The sequence below is a fragment of the Sander lucioperca genome, chromosome 14 (genome assembly GCF_008315115.2).
Source record: "Sander lucioperca isolate FBNREF2018 chromosome 14, SLUC_FBN_1.2, whole genome shotgun sequence".
In the NCBI taxonomy this organism is placed as follows: Eukaryota; Metazoa; Chordata; class Actinopteri; order Perciformes; family Percidae; genus Sander; species Sander lucioperca.
Window position 1 is genome coordinate 26,065,320 of NC_050186.1, and position 24,000 is coordinate 26,089,319.

A 24,000-nucleotide genomic window follows, 5' to 3' on the forward strand; every position below is an offset into this window, starting at 1 on the left:
GCGCCAAACCAAAAACATGGGAAACTGTTTTTTTTAAACTTGCAATTACGTGACACTCAAAGCAGAATTTGGTAAATTTGTCCGACTTTAAGACTCAGAAATTCCCACAGAACCAGAGAGTTTGCATATTCCGGCTGTGAAAGAGCTTGTTGTGAGTCAGCTGGGTGGTAGCCCACATGTACTCGTTGTTTTTGCTTGATCTGCTAAATTCTAGGATGGCTTTGGAACCTTTTTGCTCACTTTTTCAGGGCTTTATGTGGACCAAACTGTAAGTGAGAAGACTATATGAGACACGCAATAACCAAGGGGGTAAGCTTCTTCTCACAACCCGTAGATCCTATGGCGCCATTTTGATGCTAACAAGCACTTACCCGCCGTTAGCATTCCATTGACTGCCATTCATTTTGACGTCACTTTGACAGCGAATAACTTTACATCTGAAGCGTTTAAAGACTTTATTTATTCATTGTTTATTTCTAAAGAAACACGACAATGTATAAAAGGCTCCATTACCTTGTACCTCACGTTATTGGCTCCGCAGTAGACATTTTTGTAAAAATAGGCTAACGATTGTGTCATAACCACGGGACTTACTGTCGCATAGTAGAGAAATTACCGTACAGTACAGGAGAAGCTTGCAGGCAGTTTCGACTTACATTAGCTGTTTAAGTTTAATTACTAATGTTAACTAGCATTTTAGTTAGCAATAATTAGCCTGTGCCCATGTTATCTCCTTACATATACCTCCGTCTCTGCAAGATTGGGAATGATTGAGATTTCTCTTGGCACAGCTACCAGAAGACTTCCAACTTTCAGACACGTTGCTCACGTCACATCTACGTCGTCTCTCTCAGTTGCAGGCTGCGCAGTAACGCTCAGCCATCACCGGAAAAGTGCTTCAAATGGATCTGTTGGTCCAGTTTATATACTGTCTATGGCAATAACGGAGTCAAAGATATTTGACTTTTTCGATGAAATAAAAGCATGTCAATAAACTATACATGTCTGGCCCTCGATGTGTTTCTCTTTTTCCAGTGTGGCCCTTAGCGAAATTGAGTTTGACACCCCTGCATTAGGGTCACACAGTGATACTTGGATGAGAAAAAAAACTGTTTCCTGTGGCCGGGTTAGCTCAGTTGGTAGAGCGGCGCACATATACATAGAGGTTTACTCCTCGACGCTGCGGGTTCGACTCCGACCTGCGGCCCTTTGGTGCATGTCATTCCCCCCTCTCTCTCCCCTTTCACGTCTTCAGCTGTCCTGTGAAAATAAAGGCCTAAAAATGCCCAAAAAGATATTTTGTATAGTTTCCTATACTCGTGTAATTTCAGCTGACAATAAGCTCACCTGGGAAATTAACTTTCCCACAGACAGCAAGTAAAACATCTGACTGAATGTTTCAATTTATTTCATCTTGTCAACACAGACGTTTTTTTTAAGTCACTGACTTATTGCTTTCCCCAAGTGCTACCCAACACAGTTGCTGCTTGACTTAAATCAAAAGATTATGAAGCTCCTTCTACTTTCTGTGCGCAATAAAAACATTTCATGCAACAGTTCTACAACACTGCTGTAAACGGGCATCGAAGTTCTGCACTTTGCATAAAGGATAAAATGGAAAGGGGGGAAAAAAAAGGGTTTTACGTTCCAACCTGAGAGACGGGTTCAGATGTTGCTTCCTGTGCAGCACTGATAGGTTCTTCTGTTGGCTGCTGTCGCTCCTCTTCCTCAGACTCCACCTCCTCCGACTCTTCCTCCTCCGACGCATTTTCCACCTTCTCCCCATTTAGGCTTGCTACCTCTTTAGTCTGTGAGACAAGAGAGGAGGAGTAGATGATGATCATTAACAATCTCAAAATATGCTGTTAAATACACAGTTCTTCTGTGGTGACACTGAAATGTATAAAAACTGTCAAGTATTAACAAGGCATCAAATATATGGTCAGATTCTAAAGATTGTTGACTGATCAGAAGCTTTTTCTGTTAAACAGTTAACAGGTTTTTTTTTTTTTTTTTTTAAAGAAGATGTTTCTCTCCACATTTGGAATGTCTTGGACTACACCATGTCAGATCTCGAAAACGTCTAAAGAGACTTAGTGTGACACCTTTTGCTGACGTTCAATTCACAACAGTTCAAAAAGCATCAAAAGCAAGAGTAGTATGGGTTTAGGTGAATAAATGGGGTTGGCAGTCGCTGGGGACTAGGCTAGGGAACTGGAGGGTCGCCGGTTCAAGTTCCTGTGCGCACCAAGTACGGAGTGCGGACTGGTAGCTGGAGAGGTGCCAGTTCACCTCCTGGGCATGGGCAGCCCCCTCACTCTCCATTAGTGCATGTATAGGTCCAGGGCCTGTGTGTTATAACTAAAAACAAAGGGACATTTTTTTTTCCTTGCGGGATCAATAAAGTATGTCTTAAAAGGGAAGCTATTATGCTTTTCCATATTTTCTGTCATATATATATAATGTTACAAATGAAACATGTTATGTCAAATCACGTTAAACGTGGCCAAAGCTTCAAAAAATGAGACCAACGTATTTCAGAGAAATCCCCCTTAGCAGAAACCTCAGATTTCCCAATGTTCTCAAAGTTTTTTTTCTACTCTCTGCCCCGTGTCTTGTAACTCGGAGCTGGGTTTCTATAGCTGCCTCTTACGTCCCCTGTTTGAAACCCCTTATCTCTACCCAGAGGACCGAGGAGCGAGCATCGGGGAGGGCTCTCCGAGGAGATATAGGCGAGGATACACGAGAGCAGCCTTCCCAGAAGCCGTGCAGCTGAAAGAGTTGCTTACTCCGCCCATACAGCTGCAGATTCACGTGACGCTTTAGAGGACGTCTCATCCCTCTAAAAACACATTTGTTCGTTTTCCTCTCTCTCCTCCCATGATTCCCTCGCGTCTCTTCCGTCTCTTCAGCGAGACCGACTCAGACACGAGGAAGGGAGGTGGAAGTGGAGGAGTCAGGGATGCAATTTAAGCGACACGAGATGCAGCTTGTGATCGGTCATCTGCACCAGGCACGCAACTGAGGCGTGTTTTTAGGCTAACGTTACTGCAGTGTTTATTGTCAGTACTGCAGCTACATGCGAATGCCAGATAAGCTGTAATCTTGGCTACCAATGTTGTTTAGTTCTCCCCGATTTCCACTCACATTACTGCTGGAACATGTCCGGTTGTATAGTATTTGGTTAAGAAGCCTTTATTGGTGATTTTTCACAGGACAAAGTCTTGCTATATACTCCTTTGCAGTTAGTCTCCAGTTGCATTGAGTGCAACAGCAGAGATTCCAGGAGACTCTGAGATGTGGAAACCTGCTGACCAATCAGAGCAGACTGGGCTTTTTCAGGCGGGGCTAAAAAGAGACAGATGACAGAGGCTGAATACAGGTGCAGCAGCCATGGGCAGTATGAGAAAAATAAAGGAAAAAAAAAACATTTTTGAACATTGAAGCATATAAACATTTTCTAGTAGAAACACAAAATACAAGTATGAACCTGATAACAGCATATAATTAGGCCACCTTTTATCTTAACGTGTGCCAGAGTGACCTTTTAAACTTGCTTACTGTAGTGATTTTGATTTGTTGTTTGTTCCAACGTGAGATGTCACACAAATGGTCAAATGAAGACATCACTTAAATTGGGTTTGTTTTGACTAATGTGAGGAGCACTGACCTGCGGGCTCTTGGCAGACTGCTGTAGTTCCTTAAACATTTCCAGCACACTTCTCTGCCGAAGCACTTTGGTTTTCTTCTTGGGAACCAGACTGTACATTCCCATCCTCCTCTTCTTCTTACGGGATGACAACCCTCCTGAGTAAGGACCTACAGCACACACATTTACAGCAAAACGGTCAATAGTATAAAATAAATAAGTAATAAGTATGCTCTGGTCTGGTCCACTGATTACGTTTCTTTGAAAACCCCCCCAGAAAGTCAGTTTTTTTCTACAGTAGGCCAGTTTCTGTCATGTTCTACCGGAGCCTCACCTAGTTGGAGCTTGGGTGGGGCTGGAGGAGCCGAGGGGGCTGGAGGAGCCGAGGGGGCTGGAGGAGTCTCAGGGGCTGCTGGAGGAGCCGGAGGTGTCGCGGGAGCTGGAGGAGGTGCTGGTGAATCTGATGAAGCAGTTTGTGCTGAAGCTAGCGTGTCCGGCGGACTCTGAGGTAGATGGTTCTGCGCGGAGGACTGCTGCGAGGATTTCGGAGCGTCAGGTGCAACATGAGTCTCCATTTTCTCCATTTTGGCACTCTTCGCTTCTCTTAATTCCCTGTTAAGAAGCTGTAGGTAACAAGAAACAAAATCCTTTATGATAACTATGTTTTAAGATTTTAATTAGGGCTGGGTATCATTAAAAAAAAAAAAATGTTGATACCGGTACCAATACTGTGACTTTGATACCGGATTCTAAAAACTGTACTTTTTTCAATACCAATTTTTAACAAAAACAAAAAGACATTACAACATTACGACACAAATCTTTTTATTTATTTTTCAGCTCCTACTACGTGAGCCCCGTGTCTCTGTGCAAGTTTTTCCTGCGTGGTCTCTACGACGTGTAAAGTTAGACAGCCAATCACAATCATTATTATCATTGAGCCACTAAGCATGCAATAAGTATGCTGCATGCTTAGTGGCTCACTGACGTTGATGAGATTTACTCCGCAAGTATTGAAATTTGGTATCGTACGACGGGGCATTTTTTCAATACTTTGGAGGCAATTCAGTCAGTGCCTAAGAAGTATTGAATTTGGTACACAAATCTATTTGTTACAGGGAAGGCTCATTGTGATGTCGTTTTTTTACCAACTGACATCACAAAATACCCCAATTTGCTTCTTTGAAAAGGGTCATTTAATTTTCACCCAGATATTATGCGCACATGATTGCATGTGCTGCTGCAACAAGACACTGACCGCTGTGTTTTACGGTAAACAAGGTCCTCCTGCAACAAGCACAGCTCACAAAATCCTCCATTTATAGAAAGTGGTGCTAGTAAATACGCTCATTCAATATTAGTTTTTAAAAACAGTTATAGAGTTGCGTCTGATGTAACGGAACACAGTTAACCGCATTAAGCAACAGTTATATCATTTTGCGTACACATGTCTCGTCAATTAACACGGTATGGACAAAAACTTGACTGGCCGGCGCAAAGTCCTGACCTCAACTAGGGCTGCATGATATGAGGAAAATACTTAATTGCGATTATTTTGACTGATATTGCGATTGCGATATGATTCACGAATCACGATATTGGAGGGAATGATCGTTTTTGTATCAGTATTCTCATTTTCATTGAAAATGATTAACATTGAAAGAAATTAAAATGATTATAGTGGGATTTTTTTGCGAGGATCTGTACCAAACAAAGATTTTTTTCTTTAGTCTGTAGGATAGGATTTGTAGGCCGGGACAGCACTAGTCCATATTGCGATTTCGATACATTTGCGACTAATTGTGCAGCCCTAACCTCAACCCCACCCAACACCTTTGGGGATAAACTGGAACACTGACTGAGAGCTCCTGGCCCTATCACCCAACATCTGTGCTGGTACCTCACTAATGCTATTGTTGAATGGGAGCAAATCCCTGCAGCCAGGTTCCAAAATGGTGGATGAAGGGCAGATTAATGCCCATGGTTTGGAAGGACATGTTCAACTATCGCATATGGGCGTAATGTACGTGTGTCCTCATACTTTGTTTGGATGTGCATATAATTTTGTTATTTATTGTTTACTGATAAAAAAAACGTCCTTTATTTAATAGAAAACAAAGAGAAAAAAGACTAAAAGGAGCAGCTGACGATGCACCAGATTCTGACGCGTTACCTTTTGTGCCGGGCTGACAGCAGGTCTGGACATGGTCTTGCGCGCTCTGTGTATGGTGACGGGTGCTGGGGACGGGGCAGGAGACGAGGCGGTGCCATTCTTAGTGTCTGGTGTCTCCTGTCCCGACGTAGTCCCCGTACTGGGGTCAGTCCTTAGTGCACATGAACTCAGTGCGCCACCAGTCGCCGAGGCCGGGGGAGATTTGGCCGTGTGTCCCCCCGTCGGTGAGCCCGAAGGCAACCAGTTAGTCCTGTGGGGGGGAGCTCCTGCACCTGGCCCCGCTGCAGAGCCGCCTTCCTGCTGCTGCTTAGTGAGAATAAATCCATTGCTTCCAGTAACAGAAGCGCGCGGCGGCTCCGTGTCCGACATGCCGTTCTCGGTCACCAACAGTAAAGTCTTGTTGGCGGTAGCGGAGCTGTGAGTCGGGCTCTTGTGCCTCCTGTCGTCACATTCGGTGCCGTTTAGCATCGTCTCCGTTGGTGGGGAAGAGGCCAGTCTGGCTGCTATCTCTTTGTCTCCATCTATGGAAGAACAAAACAAAACAAAACAAAGAAATGATGCAAATTACAATGTAAACGGATCATTTTTATAAATGAGGTGCTTTCAATTCATACCTGGTTTATCCTCTCCGTTGCTCGTTGCATCAAGTTCCTCTTTCTTTGTGGATACACCCTTATCCAAGCTGCCCTTGGCTAGACCAGCGGGCTGATGAAAAAAAACACATATCAATGGAAGATTGAATTCAGAGCTCCGACTGACACTTATTTTATATTCATTCTCGATCGATAACTTTTTTCAATTAAATCGGTTAGTCTGAAAATAGTTCACATGTTCCCAAAGGCCGGGGTAGCCTCTTTAAAACGTTTGTTTTGTCTGACCAAGAGTCCAAAACACAAAGCTATTAAATGTATGATATCAGCCCAGAAACTAAATGTATTAGTCGATAGACAGAAAGTTAATCAGCAACAATTTTCATTATCGATTAGCCTAATTGTTGAGGTCATTTTATCAAGCAAAGATATCAAATATTCTCTGTGAGGATTTTCTGCTTTTGTCCGTTTCATATATCAATGTAAACTGAAAGTGTGCGCTTTTTAAGACTGTTGATCTGCCCAAACAAGACATTCTAGGACTAAATGATCAATGGACTAGTTCAAAATCAAAACAAATCAAAATAATTGATGCAGCTCTAAATGAAATAAAACTGAGAAAAGCAGCAGAATGTTTGGCACTATGCTTGATTATCAAAATGGCTGTTGATTCACAATCATTTTCTATCGACTGACAACCCTATTAATTCACAAATTTGTAATGTGTAAAAAAAAAAATAAAATAATGTCCAAGCATAAGTATCTTCTGTTTATGCACTGAAAGCGGTGTAAAACCTCTTTTCAGTAATGTGTCTTTGTCAGAATAAAAGACTATAGAGTAAGCCAAGAGAATGAGGTCGACCCCCATGCACTTCCATTGTCTGTCTTCTCCCTTTCTACGCTACAGCCAACCAGTAGAGCAGTAGATGCACAACCCAAAGCTTCAAAAGAAATCTTAGCCACCCACAGACCCGTCTTTACATCTCACAGGAGGAAGCAGTTGAAGAGGCAACACCAGGAAATGCAAAACTCTCTCTTCCTCCTGAGCATGACCGTCAACCTCTCGCTCACTTTGGGAAAATGGGCCCAAAGTACACAAAAGAGGCCCCAAAAAAAGCCCCCATCATGAATCCACACTTTTGCTTTCTCTTTGCTCCATTTGACTTTACACTTAGACAACTTTTTCGATCAAATGTCAGAGTAAAGTGGTCCTGGATCAGTTTGTCCTTAAAGAGCAGCATTCCTTGGACTCGCCGGGAAGGTTAACAGTCTCCCTGACCTTAAGTGAGGCTCATACCGAGCAGAATAAAAAAGGTACACAGACACACGGGTGGGGCTGCTCTGGACTGGGGTCATACGGTATCTAGTGAGTGGTAAAAGCAGGTACTGAATCTGATTGCCTCAAGAAAGCAGAGGAAACATTTTCTCTCTAAACTAGCCCGCTCACAAGACCTGCGAGAAATAGAGACCACCGAGAGCTTCATTTTGACAAACTGATTCAAGCACTTCAATTCTCCTCTCAAAAAGGGCTCTGACAGTCAAATCCTTAAATCGAACAGACAGCATTGTCCTGAAACCTGCATGCAATCGAGACCCCAACTAAATGAGCCATCAGGACACATTTCCTAAATCATTGTCCAAACACGTGCTCCGGAGTCCCTGAGCCGAACACGAACATGCACCTTGTCATTCAGCAGCCCGGTCAGGCCAAGGAGCCGGGCTGTGAGAACAATATCTCAGGGTGTTGCCCAAAGAACATCTAGTCTGGGACAATCCTCTGTGGTGTATGATCTCAAGTGAGCATATGTGAGGGTGAAGAGAAGAACAACAACCCTTCAGTTCATTTTTTAAATGGAATGGGGACAGCCAGTTACAACAAAAAAAGAACACCAGCCTCATCCCTCCCCCTAGTGGTGGAAAGTGGAACGTACACACTGGAGACAGAAAGGAGAGAGGGGGGGGGAAGGGAAGCAGAGAAGCCTGTCTGCAGATCTCCGCCATTTCGCAACCAGATTGTTTACTGACACAGCGCGGCCATTGCAGCGGTTTTCCACTAGATGGGGAACGTAGGGGTCTGGAGGCTCATGGACGAGGGTATAGGGGCTGCTGAAAGAAGCTCCAAATGTGAAGCCAAAGCTCTTAGTGCTGATCAGGAACCTCAAGTAGCACACCAAACAATGAAAGGATATTAGAACAGACTAAAGCTTCAGCTATGGCTGCAAAAATAAGGCTCCATTGGTTCTTAGTTTAAATACCAGAATGGACCTTTCGACAAATAAGCTTAGTAATGATTAGAAATAGCCAAAGCTCTTAACATATTATATGTAATATTTGTAATGCTATAAAATATTCTTATGGATTAATCATTCACTGCCCCTAAAACATAATGTGAAACTTGTGTGTGACGAGGCCTGGACGCTTGCACTAATGTGATTTTTTAAATCTAACCTACCTAAAAACAGGTCACAGCTACCTACATACAAAGCAAACACATTTCACAATTAAGCTGTTAAGACAGTCAATGACTTGCGCAAGGTGCCAACAGCCAAATGAGATGAAATAATTTTAAAAAGTACACAAGCGCATTTTACACAGCCTAAGAAAACAAAAAGGATGAGTTGCCTCCGCGGCCTTCTAAACCAGTGAGCCTCACATATTTGTGAACCCTCATCTCTGGGATGGGAGCAGTCTGACCAAAGGGGGGATTTTACCCCTTTTCAGATTGTCTTGTTTGAATCATTTAGAGGCCTGACGAGGTACACTATCTAACAAAGACTGGAGGAAAGTCACAAAAATACTTAATTTGTGCAGGCGGAAATCTCCCCCCGTTTTATCCTATCTTTTGAATCGTCTTGAGAACCCACGGATTGATCATGCTGCCCCTTCAACTGCCCCAACCTCAGAATTGGGAACCACGGTTCTAAAGGATAAAAAAAACAATCAAAAATGGGGCTTCCTGGTACTCTAATGATCTGACTAATAGCAGTGATCCTAGTCTGCATCTGGCACGTCATCCATCCTCTCCCCCCTCACTTCCTGTCACTTCTCTACTGTCCATAAACTAGCTAATAAAAAAAAGACAATTTACCTGTCGAGTGATTAATTGTGCAAACTGACAAACTGATCAAGACATGCCAGGTCTGGCCCTCAGCCAGAAAGCTGCTCAGAAGATCAAAGCCAGTAAACATGGAAGCTCATACCGCAGCCTAACATGCATCCTTTAGGTTGATCAGCAGGCACTGCAGCCTTATGTTCCAGTATATTCCTGATCACATAGCCTAGGCTGCACATACGTCCAGTCTCCTGGGACTTCATTATATACTAACCATGAGAGATAAGAGCGAAGAGGAGGGATAAAAGAAAATCGTACGACAAAAAGGACGTTGGATCCAAGATTTAAACATCTACTCTCAGGGTAGATTCCTGATCTTCGGGAGGTCAGATGTTCATTTCCATGGATCGAGTTACATCGTGTTTTCCGTGCTATGATTGCTCTGAATACAGCTGTTGTGCTAATCCATGAGGAGATCTCTCCAACAACAGGATCTAGCAAGCCACACTCACATCTCTCTTTGACACAGCAGCACAGCTCCAAAAAAAAAAAAACACACACACACACACACCGCTCTTTGAGATTAAAGTCCTTGATTACAGGAATCAAGAATAATCAGTTGCTGATTAAGCAGCAGCAACTGTCTCGAGAAGCGCATCTTACAAACTGAGAAACCACCTCAACGAGAAGACAGCAAGAGAGCTCGAACTGATTGTAACTTTTACAGAAAATGGCTTAAAAAGGAGCCGAGAAGCAAGACTATGCGTCTCCTCAGACCATTCAAAGCCAATCAAGGGTGAAGAGTATAAAACTAACATGTCTTTTCCCCAGTGTGCCTCCAGGAAGCATCATACCTGCTTTCTTCTCATGGCCTCCACTGAGAAGAAGAAGGCGTCAGAGAGAGAGAGAGAGAGAGAGAGAGAGAGAGAGAGAGAGAGAGAGAGAGAGAGAGAGAGAGAGAGTGTGTGTGTGTGTGTGAGGGAGTGTGTATGTGAGCGAGAGAGAGAGAGAGAGAGAGAGAGAGAGAGAGAGAGGGAAAGGGGAGGACAGAGAAAGGGAGAGAGAGAGAGAGAGAAAGAACGTGTCGAACAGATTGTTCCTCTCTTCCTTTTCTTTCCCCGCATGCACATTCACCTCGCTGGTCATGTGACCTGGTGGCTCCCTCTGTCGGTCCTCCTCTTCAGATGGTCTCCACAGAGCATGCTCAGTCAGTTCACTGGAACTGTAACACCACTCCATTACTTTAAACTACAAGACCTCGTTGCCACTGAAGATATACACTGGAACAGACTCACCATGCAAATACTGCATACCCAATAACCCTGCATAACATATACCCTACTTGGGTTTTTATCTCACAGCTAGAATCATCTTCTCATTTTCTTTCTGTTCTTTTTTTTTTTTTTTTTTTAATTGTTATCTTGTGTAAAATGGAAATGTGTTTTGGTCAATCACATTTTTGGGGGAAAGGGGCTTTATAGCTGGTGTGTATGAACAGCCACTTTAGGAGCACTAATAGAAGGAGGAGGAGAAGGGGAGGGGGGGGGGGGGCGGTCAGTATCAGTAATCGGATGTCAGTAAGGAGCCTGATTAGCCAAATGTTTTCAAATGGTGAACATCAGGCCACATCAGAACCTTTTAACGGGAGAGTCTTTTGTCTCCACTGAGCCTCGGGCCAGGGAAGGAAGCAGAACCCGACGCTGCCGGGCCATGCAACAGATATCAGGAGTCACAGAAGTAACAGACCAGGCTGCTATTGAGGAATAAGCCTGAGAAAAAAAATCCCAAAAAGCAGCCCAGCCCTGTTCTCAATACAGAACTGAGTGAATATAAATGTACAATACCAGCTAAGCATAACGCAACATCGAAAAAGCGTCTCTACTTCTTCGGTAGTTTTCTCTATATAACATTTCAAATCAATAATTTTGTCTATGAAATTGCAAAGAATAGTAAAGATGCCCGTTAAAAGCTACCACAACTCACTGTAATGTCTTCTAATGACTTGATTTGTCTGTCCAACAGTCCAACAACCCAATTACACAAATAAATGAAAAAAGCAGCACACCATCACATCCTCGAATGACTTTAAAAACAAATCAATTGATGATCAGAATAGAAGCTTGTCACTTGCAAAGTGATATGGGGTTTTCTTCTCAGGGGACGTTTCAGACACGCAGGAATGCAGATGTAGAGATGTTGGTGGCTTCTCCTGTTTCACAACTAAACAATAAAAAAAGAAAACCCTTGTCATCCTGACATAGGGCCTCAGGTTTATTGACTTTCAGGGCTCAATGCACAAAAAAGAAGGGAAATAGGTTCTTCCCTCCAACCGTGGCGTTTCAATGAAGGAAATAACTAGTAGATATCAGATACTGTGGTGTGTACAAAAGAGAGGTGTAAAGCCAGTGAACAGTTAGTTCACTATGAGCTATGTATCACCCACAAGACACAAAAGGAGGCCACGGATAAGCAAAGAGCAGCCGCTTATTGATGACTGACACAACAAAGCCTCGACCTGTACACAAGTCAACTTTGAGCCTGCAGTATAATGTGAATCTCATTAACTACAGCGTTACAAATGTTTATGCCCATTTGAGCACCTATCAGGACTAGAGTTTATGCACTGTGACAAAGTTGATCAGAATCAGAAATGATCGGTATTGTCATTATACCCATGCCACTTTTCCATTGCTACATTTTTGGTTTTGAGCCAAAAGCGATCTCCGTGCACCCAAGTGTTTTTAGATCCAGTAGAACAACTAATCTCCGTTTAAAGACGCCCCAAACCGTCTCATCAACATTCTTGTATTCTGGGCATGTACGTGCCGGGGTAAACAGGAAGCCTCGTGTATACTTTTAGCTTTGTCTCAGACATAGAAATAAAATGGTCTCAGAGATGGAGACGTCATGACTGGTAAGACCCAATCAGGTGGTGAAACGTTGGTGTTGCCAAAGGTCTCCATTTGCGGCCGTTGAGACTGCAAAAAAACCCAGGAGATTCCAAACCAAAACAGGGTCAGAAGTCTTTTGAAATTTCTTCGGTTTAGAGGTTCGGAAATGCCGGAGCAGTGTGAATGCGAGGTGTAAAGGTAAACCAAAATGTAGCAATGTAAATGTAGCCTCAGATACAATGAAACTGTACATTGGCTTCTCTTGATGTGCATCATGATTGCACAGATTTAAACATACATAATAAAGAGACAAAGCTGACGACGTTATACTTCACGGCAACAGGGCCAAAATGTTGAAGCAAAGCAGACGACAGACTATTGCGAGGCCTTGTCTGTAGCCATGCCAACAGCCCTTCACTCTTCTTTGTTACGTTTTTTTCCACGAGGCACGAGGAATGGCAATGTCTGGCTGTATGTTGGTCCACAACTTTGGTCCACACTCAACAATTGGATAGATTGCCATGACATTCTGCTGAAGACATTCATGTTCATGACTTTTCCTCTAGCGCCATGATGAGGTTAACATTTTACATTTGGAGCAAAATATCTTGACAACTTTTGGACGGAGCCTATGCGCTTTACCGTTCGTTGTTTGTTTACATAGGTGACTTCAGGGAAGCGGACATGGTGTCTGGAAAAGTGCAGCTGCATGCTACTGGTAAGCAACGTATGTATTCTGACCTTTATGGTATCAATTTGGAAAATTAAGCCCCACATCCCAAAGTCCTACATACAGTGAGGAAAATAAGTATTTGAACACCCTGCTATTTTGCAAGTTCTCCCACTTAGAAATCATGGAGGGGTCTGAAATTGTCATCGTAGGTGCATGTCCACTGTGAGAGACATAATGTAAAAAAAAAAAAAATCCAGAAATCACAATGTATGATTTTTTTTAACTATTTATTTGTATGATACAGCTGCAAATAAGTATTTGAACACCTGAGAAAATCAATGTTAATATTTGGTACAGTAGCCTTTGTTCGCAATTACAGAGGTCAAACGTTTCCTGTAGTTTTTCACCAGGTTTGCACACACTGCAGGAGGGATTTTGGCCCACTCCTCCACACAGATCTTCTCTAGATCAGTCAGGTTTCTGGGCTGTCGCTGAGAAACACGGAGTTTGAGCTCCCTCCAAAGATTCTCTATTGGGTTCAGGTCTGGAGACTGGCTAGGCCACGCCAGAACCTTGATATGCTTCTTACAGAGCCACTCCTTGGTTATCCTGGCTGTGTGCTTCGGGTCATTGTCATGCTGGAAGACCCAGCCTCGACCCATCTTCAATGCTCTAACTGAGGGAAGGAGGTTGTTCCCCAAAATCTCACAATACATGGCCCCGGTCATCCTCTCCTTAATACAGTGCCGTCGCCCTGTCCCATGTGCAGAAAAACACCCCAAAGCATGATGCTACCACCCCCATGCTTCACAGTAGGGATGGTGTTCTTGGGATGGTACTCATCATTCTTCTTCCTCCAAACACGGTTAGTGGAATTATGACCAAAAAGTTCTATTTTGGTCTCATCTGACCACATGACTTTCTCCCATGACTCCTCTGGATCATCCAAATGGTCATTGGCAAACTTAAGACGGGCCTTGACATGTGCTGGTTTAAGCAGGGGAACCTTCCGTGCCATGCATGATTTCAAACCATGACGTCTTAGTGTATTACCAACAGTAACCTTGGAAACGGTGGTCCCAGCTCTTTTCAGGTCATTGACCAGCTCCTCCCGTGTAGTTCTGGGCTGATTTCTCACCTTTCTTAGGATCATTGAGACCCCACGAGGTGAGATCTTGCATGGAGCCCCAGTCCGAGGGAGATTGACAGTCATGTTTAGCTTCTTCCATTTTCTAATGATTGCTCCAACATTGGACCTTTTTTCACCAAGCTGCTTGGCAATTTCCCCGTAGCCCTTTCCAGCCTTGTGGAGGTGTACAATTTTGTCTCTAGTGTCTTTGGACAGCTCTTTGGTCTTGGCCATGTTAGTAGTTGGATTCTTACTGATTGTATGGGGTGGACAGGTGTCTTTATGCAGCTAACGACCTCAAACAGGTGCATCTAATTTAGGATAATAAATGGAGTGGAGGTGGACATTTTAAAGGCAGACTAACAGGTCTTTGAGGGTCAGAATTCTAGCTGATAGACAGGTGTTCAAATACTTACTTGCAGCTGTGTCATACAAATAAATAGTTAAAAAATCATATATTGTGATTTCTGGATTTTTTTTTTTTTTAGATTGTCTCTCACAGTGGACATGCACCTACGATGACAATTTCAGACCCCTCCATGATTTCTAAGTGGGAGAACTTGCAAAATAGCAGGGTGTTCAAATACTTATTTTTCCTCACTGTATGTACCTTAAAATAGCTACATTTCTCATCTATCTATTTTGCAAGGGCATCGTTGCTCCGTCCAGGGCTTAGGCCCGGCCAAATATAGATAAACCAGAGCGTTTTTTTTCCCTATCCCAGAATACATAAGTGGTGTAGCCAGACCATAATCCAGCGCTGACACAGCACAGTGGAGATCTAAATAGCTAAAGAACTAAATTGGCTACAGTGCACCAGAGCTGGTAGCGTTGTGTGTCCAAAGCATATTTATTATATTCTTTGCAATGTTATCGCCGCATATTTACACTGTGCAACAAACGGCAGCAGCGTGACAATGCGCTGAGCACTTATTCTATTTAGCTTTTTTTTCTGGTCGCCAAGAGTTGAAGAACGTTCAACTTTGGGTAGAACGCTGTGCTCAGCACTTTTTCTACCCAGCCACCCAATCACAATGAAAGAAGGGTAGGACAAATACTACAAAGACCAACCGGCACATCCTTCACATACAAATGCTGAACGACAATGGAGAAAAAATGAATACTGGTGGCCACATAGACTGGCGCTTATTATTTCTGTATGTGCTTCAGCCTTAGCCAACTCCTTCACCACTGACGGAGCGAGCTGGAAAATCTAACTTTTTGAGAACCCCGTGGGGAGGAGGGCCACAACATCATGGCCACCAACAAAACTCAGCAAAGATTGTTCTTGCTCGGGCTTTAACTTCCGGATATTCGGCAGCGTTGCCACAACGGACCGAATGGCTTCGCTCCCATCCTTCTCCGCCGCCATTACGAGAACTACAACTCAATAGAGCTGCAATGATTAATCGATTAGTTGTCAACTTTTAAATTAATCAGCAACTGTTTTGATCATAGATTAGTCGGTTTGAGTACGTTTTTTTAAGACAAAAGTAAAAATTCTTTGATTCCAGCTTGTTAAATGTGAATATTTTCTAGTTTCTTCTCTCCTCTGTGACAGTAAACTGAAAATAATCAGTTACAGCCCTACAACTCAAACTAGCGCACAACCTCAACGTCATTGTTCTCAGCCACTCCCTCTGTTCGCTGATTGGACCACCAAAGATTTGGTCGGAGAAAACCCAAGAACATACCGCAAACCCAGACGGTGTACTGAAAGAAAACGAAAATTGAGCGGAAGTACGTAGGAGGGCGGAGCCAGGCTAATTCAGCCTTCCCTTCATCCAAATCAAGGGCCAGAGCAAGTAGGCTACTCTACCTTGTGCCGACAGTTTTCCTTCCGGATATTCTGTATCATAGCAACCAGACGCAACCAAAGCGTCTCCGCTGTAGAAACGCAACGCCTCCAAAGCGCTCTCAAGTTTTTGTGAAAGTAACACCAGCAATTGTCCAACCAATGACAATTTGGCCGGACGAGAGCATATCGACCAACCAATAGACCGACCAACCAACCAGAAGGTGTCAGCTCTAATGATCAGCTCTCTCTCTGTCCTACTGAAGGAAGGTCCTGGTTCAAAACTATAATTTAGGTGAAATCATTAACGTGATACAGGGCTCCAGACTAATGGTTTACATTGGTTGCGCCTTACTTACTTACATTTAGGTGCACCAGAACATAATTTAGGTACACCCACAATTTCTCTGCTTCAGTTTGCTGCTGCCTGGCACTCAAAGTTGTGGGGAGAGGGGCTACTCTGGTATGCACACATGAACAATATGCTGAATGACACACACACACACACACACACACACACACACACACACACACACACACACACACACACACACACACACACACACACACACACACACACACACACACACACACACACACACACACTGAGTGACCAGGAAATCAGAAACACCTGTCCAATGTAGTGCAAAGCTATACAGGAGCCCTGCAGTTACCTCAAGCTGAAATGTATACCTTTTTTAGCTCAAATATGATAATTACCGGGATGGTAAATTAAGACTGGTAGTGTAAATTTACTGTTAAAGAACTCAATTTAACGCTTATCAGCCTTTGGGTAGCCATTTGCTATCTGTCTGTACAAGACAATGCAAATGAAGTCTCCATAGGCGCTGTGTGTGCGAGTAAAGCCCAATTCATGGTCCTGCATTAAATCAACCCCATAGGTACGTACGTAGGTACGTGTAGATACGGAACCTACGCCGTACCCTACGTCACCTGACGTGCACCTCTCAAAAAAATTTAACTACACATTGCGGCGACACACGTTGTTTAGCTTGGTAGCGTCGCATTCCCTCCTACTCATTTCTGGGTTCTCCTTCTCCGTTTAAACAACATGAAATCAAGACGAGGATTCACTTTTCCTGCTACTACTTTACGACTGTAGTCAGAAAGCACAGGGGAGACACTCTGGGGAGAAGCTAATCCCCGTCACTCTCTCACTCGCTCTACCACACACTGCCCACGCATACACACATGCTGGCCCTGCTATTCTCTAGAGATGTTCCGATACCAGTATCGGTATTGTCTCCGATACTGCCTAAAATGCTGGTATCGGTAAGTACTGGAGTTTATGCACTGATCCGATACCACATAATACAGCCCTAAAGAAAATCTACGTTAAAGTAGTTTATTTATGTTATTTTTCCGTTATAACTGACTGTCAAACTGCATAATAAAAGAAAGTTCATTGTTTGTTTGTTCATGTTTCACAAAGAGTTTAACCTGAGTCAGACCGAAAACAAAGATAGAAGTAATATCACATCCAAATGGGGATAGTAGTATACAATTGTTAAAACATATGTAAGACAAATATACAAATAGCACAAATATATGACACACTGGTATCGGATCAGTACTCAGTATCGGCCGATACGCAAGTTCAGGTATCGGAATCGACCATCTCTACTATTCTCTTAAAGAGATACGCTAGAACAAGACACCAGCGCACAAGTATAAACCTCAGGCCACTTGCGTAGGCTACGGCATACGGCGTAAGCTCTGCATAGAGCCCCCGCAGAACCCTGCTTAAGGTCTATCATCTTCTATAGCTACACCACTATAGATCTATAGCTACACCACTAACACATTCTGGGATAGGAGAAAAAAAATACTCTGGGTTGTTTGCATTTCTTCAAACCAATCACAATCGTCTTGGGCATCGCTAAACTCCGGACACAGCAACGGTGGCTCTACAAAATTGTCTCGGGAAGAACCTTGTTTTAGTGGAACATTTGCACAACACAAAAGAAAACGCCACATACAATATTAAGTTAACTGTTCACACACTACAGTAATGTGAGCTACTGTGAACTTTGTCCAGAGCAATCCCCACCAATCGGTCCGAAAACGTCGCAGTTAGATAGTAAAGGCCGTAAACATATTATTTGTAAATCTTCACAATCATTCACCAAAAAATCCAAATTTTCTTCTAAACTTGCCATTTTCAGCATGTAGCTTGCTAGCTCGAAGTTTGTTGTTGTTTCCCGAAGCGAAACGGAGTTTAAAGAGAACACACACAGAGCAGAAGGCGAAGGACATCTGGCGTGTGGCTCAGGCAATTATCCTGGAAATGTCCAGACAGACAGTTTTCAACTTTCTTGGTAATTTTAAATCAGTGAAATCAACAGCAAAACCTAGATAGGTAGAACATATATTTTAACTTTTGTAATGGCTGACTGAAAGAAATAGCGGCTTTTACACAACCTTCTGCACCAAATATACAAAAGTAGTATTTGCCAGTGAGGGGCAGCAACGAAGCGACGCACATTGCTTAAAGATGTGGGTAAATATTGGTTAAAAGGCCTAGATCTATGTACAGTATGCGTAAAAGTTTGTATGAATAAAGAGACAGACAGACAGATAGAAGGGCTGAACGATTAATTGCAATATCGCGAGATGTTAAACGCGATTTCCTAATCGCAAAGGCTGCGATTTGGTCACGTGACTCGCGAGAGCAAATCAGTCTGCACTCCGCAAAGAGAAAACATCAACTAGCACGCAAACGCTACGCCGTACCTTGAGCAGATTTCTGTCATTCAAACAACTCTGAGTTTACAGCCATTTTAATAAAATGAAGGGTTTTATTCAGGCTCGAGTCCATGGATACAGGCACGCAGAACTGAAGGCTTGGTTAGCAACGATTAGCTCTGATTAGCGGTTAGCTCCAGTTGGCTAGCTCCGTTATAAAGATATGGAGTGGATGAGACTGCCGCAGAGAGGGGTAACAACCAGACTCTGATAAATGACGCTCGGGGAGCTTTCACAGCAGCGTGGCCACATTGTTTCAACAGTTTTATTAGTGCAGTTAATCCCACAGCAAGACCACCAGCAGCATGCTACTGCTAACGTAACGATACCCTCTCTGAGAAAGTGCAACGTTGACGCTGTCATGCACGCGGCACGCAACTTCATGAGGGGAGGGAGGGGCTGAAGGCAACTCCTCTGTGTGCGCTGTAAAAAAAATAATACTGTAAAAATAAGTTGTAAAAATAATAGTATAAACTGTATATACTATATTTTTACTTATTAAACGGTCTAGTAAAGTTCAAAGACAGTGTTTAAAAAGGGCAATCCACATGTTTACATATGTTTATTACAGTAAATAATAATTAAATAATCTAAATACTACTAAGTGTGGTAAAGGTACACATTTGTTTTTATATTTCTGCAATCTGCACTTTAGTTTGTGTGATTTGTTTCTGACTTTCATATGAATGTTTCCACCAGGCTTGGTCAGTGCTCAATATAGTACTGTGACTGAAGTAGTTAAACAAAAGATGTCATTCATATAAATTCATGCATCACCTAATTTCATCATCACATACAGGCCTGGCCTCCAGGAAAAAACATATTTGTTTAATCTATCTAATCTTGTGTTGTTCATACTATACAATGATTTACTGCTTGTCTTTGTTGAATAATACAGAAGACAAAGAGCTTAAATCGCAATATTTTTTTGAAAAAAAAAATCGCAATTAGATTATTTTAAAAAAATCGTTCAGCCCTAATAGATAGATCTAGCCAGCATTTTCTTCATAAATAACAATCGCTTATTAACATTTTGGGCAATTCATTTTCAGTCAATCACCTCATCTAATGATTGACCAAGCGATTCAGCAGGACTAGTGAGATGTGTCCAGAGAGGATGAAAGAGATGTTCTGGGACGATAGTACGTGGATATGCCTGTCTTAAAAATGTGTTCAACCTAAATGTAAGGAATTAGTTTTTGTTTTACATTTTTTAATTGGTTATTGTTTATGATGTTGTTATGTGTATTTATTATTGCATTGCCACATTTTCAAGTGAGATGTAAGGACCTCATGAAGAATAGCACCTGCAATGCAGGAGCTAATGAGGATCCTAAATAAACAAACTAGTCATCCCACTACTTCATTGTCAACTGTTTTCATAGGGGACTGATGGTGAGGTGTGTTCATTTCAGGCACATGGTTTCTAAAAAAGAAAAAAGAAAAACGTAGTTGCATTTTTCAATGCTTCAATGAAAATCCATTGTATTAGGGAGGAGGCTGAATTTGGATATACAGATATCTAAAAAAAAAAAAAAAAAAAATAACAGATCAAACCAAAACTATCTACAGTGTTAAATAACCACTAGATGTATGTGGAGAAATTAGTTTTTGATTTAGGTGAACTGCAACTTTATGGCGACCCATTGTATCTGTGTCAAAGGCATCAACATACCAGACAAGAATGTTATGAGTGCAAACGGAAGTAGCTGCACAGCTCAGTGTCCCGCACCTTTCTTCACTACACCTCAATATACTCCCAGCACTGCTGAGCATATTATCATCTCAACGCTTCTCAAGCGACCTCTGCCGAACAAGACTGGATCCCATCTCTCAAAAAGAAAAAGAAACAAAGACTGAAGGACTGATGCGTTTTCACACTTCTGTACCACTGTAGCCAAGCGATCAATTCCATCAGTCCATCCTTTACTGATTAAACCTTAATAAAAACAACAGTGCAACTTGTTACAGCTAGCCCTGGACTGCTTTATACCGACTGAAAGTCATGGCCGTAACTGCAGATAGCTAGCAAAGACAAGCCTCCACCAGGAGAGTTATTCCTAATAAAAGTTTAATGTGAAAAAAATAATCATGCAAAGAGCATCAAAGCCGGTTTAAGAGCTGGCGCCATATGTTTATAGTGGGAGGTTGAATGTTGCCTTCATTGACTGCATCACTTATCATGTAGCTAACAGACTGCACAGCATAAGATAATATAAACTTATCAGCGGGGAATTTACAAGTATTGTTCCAAACTACGTAGACACTAGCCTCTCTCATTTAAAAAAGATGTTCACCTCAAGAATCAGTTATTGTGTGGATTTGAGATTTGAGAGTATACACTGTCTGCTAACTAGCACGGCTGCTAGCAGCTAGCGAAACAGCAGTGTATTAATTAGCCGTCAATGTGAACCGGCGACAGACAATAAAGCTAAAACCACGAATAACACCGGCTGAAAACGCATGCATATCTATCCGCAGTTTATTTTGAACCGCTAAAATTGGACAGAAGCAGGACAGTGACGTGAACCAGGACCGTGTATAACTAACCCATAGAACAGAGCCCACAACGCGCCCGGGCGGACCATTCAGGTTCCGGGGCGCAGCATCTTCCTGCACATTCAGTTGCCCTCCGGTCCAGCACAATAGTAGCAAGAGACTGCGGGCTGGCAGCGGGCAATTTACGAAAAAACGACACCTCGACATCGACAATTCGCCCGTTTACAAGCGTGGTTCTGGCTGCCGGAGCAATACACAGTTTCAAAGCCTTGGAAAAACATAGTGAAAAGTAAAACAAGCTTGGGATAGATAAAGCTCACACACTCACCTCGGGTCCAACCGAAGCCATGGTGCCTGGACGTTAACTCCGCCCACCCGCGAATACGTCACATATACTGATTTGCAGACGGTGTAATACCACACCTGGGAATATGATTGTCAATAATGTCAATCCTTATGATATTCATAATAACCCCCCATAGATATTACGATCACAAGAAAGTGAACTATGTGATAAGTAAGTAGCCCGGCCACAGCATTTAGACATACTGAAAAAGATAACAGCTATTAGGTAAGTTGCAACAATCATCTTTTAAAGGCAAGGCAAGGCAGCTTTATTTGTATAGCTGCACATTTCAGCAACAGGGCAATTCAAAGTGCTTTTCATAAAACATGAAAGAGCAGCTAAAAACAATTTAAATAAAAATGAAAAACAAATAAAATACGAGAAAAAAGTTACAGTGCAGTACAAGAAACAAACAATTATTTTAAAAAAGGCAGCATCAAAAAGAAAGGTCTTCCGAAGACTGAGAAAGAACTGAGAGTTGCGGCAGACCTGCAGTTTTCTGGGAGCTTGTTCCAGATATGTGGAGCATAAAAGATTTAAAGAAACAAACCATTATATCATGAATCCAATATAAAATGCAAACATAAATAACACATGAATAGAACAGAGCCATGTTAATGTAATGTGTAACACCTTTGCTTTTATTACTATGGCAAGTCAAAATGTCTGCTATCAAGACCTATTCATGTAAATGCTTACTGGGCTTCTCTACATTAGGGACACTTTTTCTTTCACTAATATTTCATTACAACATGTTTATTTATTATAAGAGATCAAGCTATTCCACTCACAACTGTTAAAAAAAAATTGATGAATTGTGATGATGGGTTGTTTATGGTAAGAATGAAAAATATGAAATGTAAGAAAGACAACATTTCATAAAAAGCGAAGAAAAAAATCTAAACTCTTAACATGTGAATAGGTAAATAATGGTAGGGTATACATTTTAATGTAAAGCACATTAGTTCACTTAATAAATGTGCTATGCACAGTGGTGGAAAGTACATTTACTCAAGTTGCAGTACAAGTTTGAGGTACATGTACTTTATTTGAGTATTTCCAGGACCATTTTCTGGTACTTTATAGTTCTACTCCACTACAATTCGGAGGCAAATATTATACTCTTCACTCCCCTACATGTATTTGATAACTTTAGTTATAATCCGGCAGCCCAGAGCCTTTCGATCAAACGAAAAGAGTACCAACATTTGAGCACAGGGGCATCCAGGGGATGACCTCTCATATGCAGATATGGATGTCTGCCGGAGCCTCACTGCTGCGTTTGGCCCCTGGGGGCCTCAAAGAGGGCTGCAAAAATGTATTCGATCAAACATTAAAAAGTACCATCTCAAACCTCTCTGATATGAACAGGCAAGTCACACAGAGTACTGAATGGCCCCTGGCAGCCACCAAAAAAGGGCCCCTCAGATATGGCCTAGATCAAACAAAGGAGGTACCACATGAAGCCAACTTGAAATGAAAAAGCACATCCCACCGAACCCGAAAAAAATCGAACCATGCCAGACAAATTACTTGCTGCAAAGGGCCTGCCAGACGCCCCTCAAATGTGGCCCCATACAATTGACCTAGATTACATGTTGAGAGTACCACTTCAAACAGTTTCTGAACCAATTGTACACATCCACAAAGCACAACCATTAGCATGCCAAACACATTCTCTGCTGCTTAAGGTCCACCAGACACCCTTGAAATACAGTCCTCACATACTTGACCTTGGAGCAGACTGTAACTAGAGATGCAGCATCACCCATTAGTGCCCCTCATTGTGAGGTTCACTCATTCACACAATGCAATAAGAAGATGGTGTATTAGTTCAGGTCAGCGAGGAATGTCTGTGACAGACTTGCAGAGTCTGACAGGATTGGAGGCAGAGCAACAGCCAGCTGCACAGCTTCAGGCCAGCAGAATACAGAAAGACAGTCACCATAGGGATGCCTTGATCAATGCAATTACAGACTCATGTGATCCTTTTTCTTCTCCAGCAACAACATCTCCATACCTCCTGAATATAGCTACGGGAAGAGCAGCATCACAGGAGACCCAGGAGTATCTGACTGGAAGCCTTTCTACTGGCCATGAACTGTGTGTGAAGTTCCAAGAGAAATGTGTGGCAGACAAGAAAAGGTTATTGAAGCCCATCCAAGGAAGAAAAGTTTTAAATTTTGCAAAAGAAAACCTAAAGAGGAGGCAAACAAGGAAAAGTCTGTGGCTGAGAGCATGAGAGATGTATTACCATGATATCTGTATCAGAGGCTCTGACTATGACATTTCCTGTAGCATTTGCTGCATGAAATGCCAGGAGGTTTATCAGCTTATTCATGCCTACTTTGGAGATGAGCTGGATATTCCACTAACATCTTGAGGTCAAATTCATTAAAAGTAAGTTGTGCACAGATGCCTCCGTGAGAGACTACCA

The 24,000-nt window shown here is 42.5% G+C and overlaps 1 protein-coding gene across 3 annotated transcripts in view; it reads right to left on the reverse strand.

Annotated features, from left to right (window-relative positions):
• The window catches only part of ehmt1b (euchromatic histone-lysine N-methyltransferase 1b), a 46,773-nt gene that overhangs the window by 19,740 nt on the left and 3,033 nt on the right, over window positions 1–24,000 (reverse strand). Inside the window, exons 1-6 of one of the 3 annotated variants that reach the window (XM_031277412.2) lie at window positions 21,546–21,645; window positions 6,437–6,527; window positions 5,823–6,343; window positions 3,984–4,272; window positions 3,671–3,819; window positions 1,653–1,808 (exon numbers count right to left, since the gene is read on the reverse strand). In XM_031277412.2, coding sequence (XP_031133272.1) covers window positions 1,653–1,808; window positions 3,671–3,819; window positions 3,984–4,272; window positions 5,823–6,343; window positions 6,437–6,527; window positions 21,546–21,566 — 1,227 coding nt within the window. In that variant the 5' untranslated portion in view covers window positions 21,567–21,645. Of the gene's footprint in view, window positions 1–1,652; window positions 1,809–3,670; window positions 3,820–3,983; window positions 4,273–5,822; window positions 6,344–6,436; window positions 6,528–10,318; window positions 10,578–21,545; window positions 21,646–24,000 lie in introns of those variants that run through there. The other 2 variants (XM_035991456.1, XM_035991457.1) reach the window with 2 other exon arrangements.